Raw genomic sequence first — 8,028 nt, 5'->3', positions numbered from 1 at the left:
GGGGCCGGGCTACGCGGAGGACAAACAGCTGGCGAGTGTCAGGGTCTGGCCGCCTCCCCGCTGCCCACACGCACCTACCCGCGCCCGGGACGCGCATTTTCCTTCTCTCGCCACGAGTTCACCTGGGACTTTGCAAATAACTGTGCGGTGGGAGCTGCGCTCCAGCCTTGTCATTTGCTGAGGGTGGGTGGCGGTGCCCAAGGAAGTGAACTTATTTTGTTCCTTCACAAAGACTGGACCAGGCGGTGCCTTTCACGCGAGGAGGTTACGACCACGGACACAACCTCCTCTGATGCATTGTGCGAGGCAGCACCTCGGGCCCAGGGCAATAATCATTTCACAGAAAATGCACCGCCCCGAGTGTCTTATTGCTGTGATGAAATGGAAATTTAAATAAAAGGTCGAACACGTGCGTTCACTGGGAAGTATTGACATGGGTGTTACATCACCAGCAGCCAATCAGATAACTCCAGTCGTGTTTATACTTCTACAACCACCTTGTGAGTATTACAGTATGTCATAACGTTATAAATATTAGGCAGGGTTTTCCCCAGGAGCGGGGAGGAGTCTGCTTCTACGGACATTGTGAGCGGCTCCGAAGATTGTTTAAAGTCAACAATTCATTTTTAAGACTTTTTGAACTGTTTACATTACATGGAATTCAGATTGATTCCAACAGAATGAACTGGAAATGAAATCCCACAATTATGATCGTAGGAGAGTTTTTTTTTGTTTTTCCAATTTAGGGCCCTTATGCTCCTTTAAAAAAATCTTAGTAGGCTAAATTTAGCAAATACTAAAGTGTTAAGACTCATCTGACAACGTGAGAATTTAAGCCTATTTCAGGTTAAAAAAAAGATGTTTTAAAGTTATGGAGGGGCTTTTTACTCTTAAGCAACATACGTATTAGAAGGTGAATCACAAACTATTAAAATGCTCAAGATAATTGTTGACTAAAAAAGAATATGGCAGGGCAGATGTTTTACATTAATACATATGTGCAGAAAATGAGAAATATACATGAACTCTTTACAGTTATAGATTATCTAATGGGGTTATGTTAAAGGCGTGAACCTCCTAATGTATTAATGTAAATAAAGTTATATATGTTTTATGAAGAGGAAGTGTTACAATTTTTAGACCTTCTAGTTTTATGATTCTTACTCTCTTCAAAAAGTTTTTTTCTATTTCAAAACTAAGAGCAATATGTAAAGCTTTGTATAATATGGAATATGGTATGTATTTCAAGGTTACTTTAAAAAGCAAGCTTTGGCTGGTCCCAAGGTAGTGAATTGTCTCAATTGGTTATTCACAGTTGGTTTCCCTTTGTGCACTCTTTCCCCACTTCCACTTGAGTGTCTTTTAAAAATAAATAAATATTTAAATAAAGAAGTCTTCTCAAACATATTATAAAAGGCCGTTTTCCTTAATATTTTTTAAATGGACTAAACACATGAATCCACATCCAGACTCATACTGATTGTATAGATTTATTCAAAGCAACATTCACTTGATTCACTGTAATTTTTAGTACCTGTGTTGATTGGCAGTGTTGTGTATCAAACAAAAAACATTGGTTCTATCTTATAGACTATAGGTAATTTTAATGTAAAGAATGACAGTACTACCCTGCCACAAAAGGATTTTGGCTTTGAGTATTTTTCCAGTAATAAACATATTGTCACTTGGCCACCAGTGCTCAAGAGCTTGAAATTCTGATGCATTTCCTCAGGTGAGTACAGTTGTAGGGTTTTTTGTTTTGTTTTGTTTTGTCCTGCTTTGTTTTAGCTGCTGAGAGGTTTAAGACGATGGAGTTTTTACCCTTCAGAAATAAGAGAACTCTGTCTAGTGAAGCTGTATATAATATGTGCCACATATGGAAGAATGCTATAATAATACTTGTGCTCTGTTTTTAATGCGTGGGTTTTTTTTTTTCATTCTAGACATTTTGAAAATACATACATTTATTATATTTTAATCACCACAGCCTCCACCCCCATAAAAACAGGGAAGAGTTACTGAAGTTAATTACTTATCTAGGATCAAGGTGATGGGAAATGAAAATGGACTTAAGAATTTTTATTTTGCTGGGCACAGTGGCTGACGCCTGTAATCCCAGCACTTTGGGAGCCGAGGCGGGTGGATCACGAGGTCTGGAGTTCAATACCAGCCTGACCAACATGGTGAAACCCCGTCTCTACTAAAAATTCAAAAATTAGCCAGGCATGGTGGCGCGTGCCTGTAATCCCAGCTACTCAGGAGGCTGAGGCAGAGGAATCGCTTGAACCCGAGAGGCGGAGGTTGCAGTGAACCGAGATTGGGCCATTGCACTCCAGCTTGGAGGACAGAGCGAGATTCCGTCTCAAAAAAAAAAAAAAAAAAAAGATTTGTATTTCACCTCTAAAGCTTGTTTTCATTCCAAAACTGTTAAATTCAAATATTTGCTACTTCTCATCTCATATCCTAATACACAGTTGGCATTATATAAGTTTATGTTAATATTATTTTTGCTAATAGTGCCAGAATCAACCAAAAACGTTTAAGTCCCTAATTGTGTTATATCAGAACAGCCTTTTTCTCACACATATATCTTACCTTATGTTTTATAAAATCCTCATTGTCTTCTATCTGAAGTTATGTTTAAACATGGACTAATTAGGAATGAATGACACTAGATTCAAGTGGTACAAATAAATGACTTAAATTCTAGGACCACTGAACTAACAGTATCAGAGTGATGTGTGTGTGTGTTTGCATGTGGTTGAGTATGCATGCCTGTGTATTTATATATTTATGATTTTATATGTATGTATATATATGTATTTAGTTTTCTTCCTCTAAGCCCTGAAGGAAGTTGGAAATCAGAAACAAAGCTCCAGGGGATAGTAATCACAAATGTCTCAGAATACTCTGTAAGAAGGGAACTTTGAGTAACAGAAGGGGATCTCCTACACTGTAAATGGAGTTTTTAGGAATTCCCCAAGCCCTTCCAGTCTCCTACTAGCAAGCAGGGATGTGTTCTCCCCTCTAACCCTTATACTTGTTGTTAGGGTACTACCATATTCAAGGGAATTCCCCCTTATGCTTACCAGGGGAACCCCTTAAGAATGGGGCATCCCCAACCAATTTGTCCCCTAATTTCACCTTACCCCACGTAAAACTGCTGTAGATTACACTTGTTACTGGCTCACCATATCTCTGTGATGGGGCTTAGCTTCTATACCTGGCCCAGCTGATCTTTGAGGGTCAAACTTGACTGTCCTTCACTCCCTTAGTAGAGGTACTTTGCCTCTTTAGGCTGTAGGGACAGTAGCCTTTCTGTCTGTGGGATTGACATGAGTCATCTACCAAAATGAAGCACATGAGAACAGGGACTGTCTTATACCTCCATCCTACCCCCACCAGTACATAGTAGGCAAGTAGTAAGTGTTGAATAATTTATTATATCTTCCCTTGCAGTCAATTTTGGTAGGCAACTTTTTCGTCTGTTTCCTTTCCTTTTTTTTTTTTTTTTTTTGGCTTAGTACAAAAATATTCTTCTTAAAGGTACTGAGTGACCAGGCATGGTGGCTCATACCTGTCATCCCAGCACTTTGGGAGGCTGAGGCGGGTGGCATCACCTAAGGTCAGGAGTTCAAGACCAGCCTGGCCAACATGGTGAAACCCCATCTCTACTAAAGATACAAAATTAATTAACCGGGCACAGTGGCGCATGCCTGTAATCCCAGCTACTTGGGAGGCTGAGGCAGGAGAATCACTTGAACCCGGGAGATGGAGGTTGCAGTGAGCTGAGACTGCACCATTGCACTCCAGCCTGGGTGACAAGTGAAACTCCGTCTCAGAAAAATAATAAAAAATAAAGGTAGTGAGTTAATGTTGCCATTGCCTTTATGTTAAAAATTGTAATAATCATAGTTAGATATAAATATTATTAGTGACATTTTCTATGTAGTTTATAGTGAATTACAAACATTGGGTTTACAGAACCTCCCTGAGTTAATTCATGATGGCTATTATTATCATCATTTAACAGATGAGGAGACCCGTGTGCAAAAAGGCTAAACAACTTGCTTGAGGTTATTGAATGAGGCAGAAGTTAAGTTTGTAAGATTGAAGACAGGAGTAATGCCCTGCAGTCTAAGGCACCATTGGCTACTATATATCTGCATAATTATAAGCTACATTAAATTTTAGATTTTCTTGTTCAATTATCTCATTGAGAGAAAGAAAGAAAGGATCACCTCTTATTTCCAGTACCCAGAATTAACCACTGTTGTATAAGTACAGTCTCCTTTTTCTCTGTGCCTCCCTAAAAAAAATTTTTTTTGGTGTTTATATGTTATAGATCCTAGATATTTGTGCTTTTAGTTAATAATATGTTTTAACATAATGAAATTTTTTGTATCATTTCAATGACTATGGATATATCATCATTGATTTAACTAGCCGGGGATAATGGCTCGTGCCTGTAATCCCACTTTGGGAGGCTGAGGTGGGCATATCACCTGAGGTCAGGAGTTTGAGACCAGCCTGGGCAACATGGTGAAACCCTGTCTCTACTAAAAATACAAAAATTAACTGGGTATGGTGGCGTACACCTGTAGTCCCAGCTACTTGGGAGACTGAGGCATGAGAATTGCTTGAACCCGGGATGGGGATGTTGCAGTGAGCCGAGATCGGCGGCACTGCATTCCAGCTTGGGCAACAGAGCGAGACTCTTGTCTCAAAAAATAAAATAAAAATAAAAAATACAAATTTAAAAATGATTTAACCAGTGTTCCACTGTTGAACATTTCATTGTTTACAGGTGGGCTTTGTGGTTTTTTCTTTTTTTTTAACCATTATAAACAATTCTTCAGTGAACATCCTTGAAAGTAGAACTTTGTAAATATTATTTCTTTAAGGTGAATTCTAAAAAGGAGAATCTATGGCAAAGGGAATGAGCATATTATGAACAAAGGATTTTTAAGGTGACTAGGAAAAAGAAATCTGTGATATATGTGACAGACAAAGGCTTAATATCACTGATATACACGGAGGTCTAATAAATCAATTATAAAAACAAATGTAGTGGAAGAAAAAATGTACAGAGGACATGTATTAAAAAATCTTATACAAAGTGCTACCGTCTAAAACACAAGTGCCATGGCCTGAACATTTGTGTTCTCCCCAAAATTTATATGCTGAAACCTAAGCCCCATGGTAATGGTATTAAGAAGTCAGGCCGGGCCGGGTGCAGTGGTTCATTCCTGTAATCCCAGCACTTTGGGAGGCCAAGGTGGGCGGATCACAAGGTCAGAAGTTCGAGACCAACCTGATCAACATGGTGAAACCCCATCTCTACTAAAAATACAAAAAGTAGCTGGACGTAGTGGTGCACACCTGTAATCCCAGCTACTCAGGAGGCTGAGGCACAAGAATCACTTGAACCTGGGAGGCAGAGGTTGCAGTGAGCCAAGATCGTGCTGCTGTACTCTAGCCTGGGAGACAGAGTGAGACTCTGTCTTAAAAAAAAAAAAAAAGTGGGGACTTTGAGGTGATTAGGTCATGAGGACAGGGTCCTGTGTTTTAGAGCCCTTATAAAAGAAGCTTGTGGAAGAGCTTGTTTGCCCTTCCACTATGTGCAGTGACAAAGTGCCGTCTATGAGGAACAGGCCTCTTCCAGACACTGAATCTGCTTGTGCCTTAATCTTGGACTTCCCAGCTTCCAGAACTGAGAAATACATTTCTGTTGTTTTTAAACTACTGTTTGTGCTATTCTGTTATAGCGGTCCAGACTGCTAGATTTAAGACAAGTGACTAGAAAACATTCAAAAAGATGTGCAGTCTTGGCTAGTAATCAGAAATTTGCATAAAAGTCACCATTGATAAGTAATTTTTTTTAACCCATCCAAGGTATAGTAAAATGAGCATAGTGGGAATATAGATAAGAACAAGTTTTCTGCTAGGTTGCTTGTATGTATCAACATATAAAACGTGTATATAACTTTTTACCCAGCAATTTCAGCACTAAGAAATTATCCTAGATAGATGTATTAAGATGTCCGTGCAAACATGTTTATTGCGGCACTGTTTACAAGCCTAAAAAACAGGATCAAGAAGATCCCTTGACCTTCCATTTATTCTATTCCATTCTATCCTATTTATATGCATTATGGTACATTTCTATTATAAATTATTGACCAGCCATTAAAAGATTGATCTTACAGAGTCTCACTTTGTCACCCAGGCCAGAGTGCAATGACACAGTCTCAGCTCACTGCAACCTCCACCTCCCAGGTTCAAGTAATCCTCCTGCCTCAGCCTCCCGAGTAGCTGGGATTACAAGCACGTGCTACCATGCCCAGCTAATTTTTGTTTTTTGGTAGAGACCAGGTTTTACCATGTTGGCAAGGCTGGCCTCGAACTCCTGACCTTGGGTGATCCACCCACCTCAGCCTCCCAAAATGCTGGGATTACAGATGTGAGTCACCGTGCCTAGCCAAAAAGATCAGTCTTTTGATTGAAAAGATCAAGATTGTCTGGGCGTGGTGGCTCACGCCTGTAATCCTAGCACTTTGGTAGGCTTAGGTGGACGAATCACCTGATGGATCACCTGAGGTCAGGAGTTCGAGACCAGCCTGGTCAACATGGTGAAACCCCGTCTCTATTAAAAATACAAAACTTAGGTGTGGTGGCACATTCCTGTAATCTCAGCTACTCAGGAAGCTGAGGCACAAGAGTCGCTGGAACCCGGGAGGCGGAACTTGCAGAGAGCCGAGATTGTGCCACTGCGCTCCAGCTTTAGTGACAGAGCAAGACTCCATCTCAAAAAAAAAAAAAAAAAAAAAATCAAGCTTACGTTGAGTGAAAAAAGCAACATATTAACAATAATTATTCAATTAGTATTTATTGAGCATCTATGTTGTTAAGCCCTGGGCATATATACGTTGCTGAACAAAACAGCCCTTGTTCCTAGAGTTATACGTCAAATCCATGTACGAACAGAAGCATGGAGAAAACTTTAAAAAGATGTTCACCAGAATAGAATCTATCAGCTCACTGCAGCCTCCACCTCCCAGGTTCAAGCGATTCTCCTTCCTCAGCCTCCCAAGTAGCTGGGACTACAGGCACATGCCACCACATCCGGCTAATTTTTGTAATTTTAGTAGAGATGGGGTTTCACCATATTGGTCAGGCTGGTCTCAAACTCCTGACGTCAAGTGATCCACCCGCCTTGGCCTCCCAAAGTGCTGGGATTACAGGCATGAACCACTATGCCTGGTGAGAATTTTAGTTTTTTAAAAAAACTTTCTTAATACATTTTCTGTAGTCTTATATTAAAAATGTAGTTTATATTGAGCATACAAAAAAGTCAGTAAAACTATTTTCATTTGGGGAGAAAGTTAACAACATCAATAATCAATGCCATATAGCCTGGGCAACATATTGAGACCTTGTCTCTACAAAAAATAAAAAAATTAGCTGGATGTGGTGGCTCACACCCGTAGTCCCAGCTACTTGGGAGGTAGAGATGGGAGGATCCCTTGAGCCCAGGAGTTTGAGGTTGCAGTGGGCTATGATCACATGGCTGCCCTCCAGCTGGGCAACAGAGCAAGACCTTGTCTCAAACAAACAAAATAAATGACATGGTTTTCCCTAGCATTTTGAAGGATAAGTACTGTTCATTCTTCTTTTTCTCCACTTATGAACCAATTTTGGCCTTCCCCCCAAAATAAACACAAAAGATTCAAAAGATAAAAACCATGGTATTTCTTTTCTTAGAAAATTTCAATCTCTTTAAAACATTATTTATTTTACAAGAGCTTAAATTTACATGCATATTTTCAGAGAAGCATCTGTCACAATAACTCACACATTCTGGCCGTGCCCTCCTATCCATTCTCTACAGAAGTCAGTAATCTTTTCAAAATGCAAATCTGATCCTATCACCCCACCCACACTCATGATTCTTGATCCCTTCATGCCTAAAACCCTTCAAAGTTTCAGTTATTTTCTGTTGGTCTATTACACATATCAAAACACTTC

General features: G+C 39.8%; 1 protein-coding gene across 1 annotated transcript in view; it reads right to left on the bottom strand.

The window, feature by feature from the left end:
* The window catches only part of ZBTB10 (zinc finger and BTB domain containing 10), a 40,961-nt gene extending 40,284 nt beyond the window's left edge, over positions 1-677 (bottom strand). The window contains exon 1 of the mRNA XM_011989089.1: positions 79-677. Within this exon, the coding sequence (XP_011844479.1) occupies positions 79-174 (96 nt within the window). The 5' untranslated portion in view covers positions 175-677. The remainder of the gene's footprint in view (positions 1-78) is intronic.
* Positions 678-8,028: the final 7,351 nt, after the last annotated feature.

This window comes from Mandrillus leucophaeus, unplaced genomic scaffold (assembly GCF_000951045.1).
Source record: "Mandrillus leucophaeus isolate KB7577 unplaced genomic scaffold, Mleu.le_1.0 Scaffold346, whole genome shotgun sequence".
In the NCBI taxonomy this organism is placed as follows: Eukaryota; Metazoa; Chordata; class Mammalia; order Primates; family Cercopithecidae; genus Mandrillus; species Mandrillus leucophaeus.
This window is presented reverse-complemented; position numbering and strand designations above follow the sequence as displayed.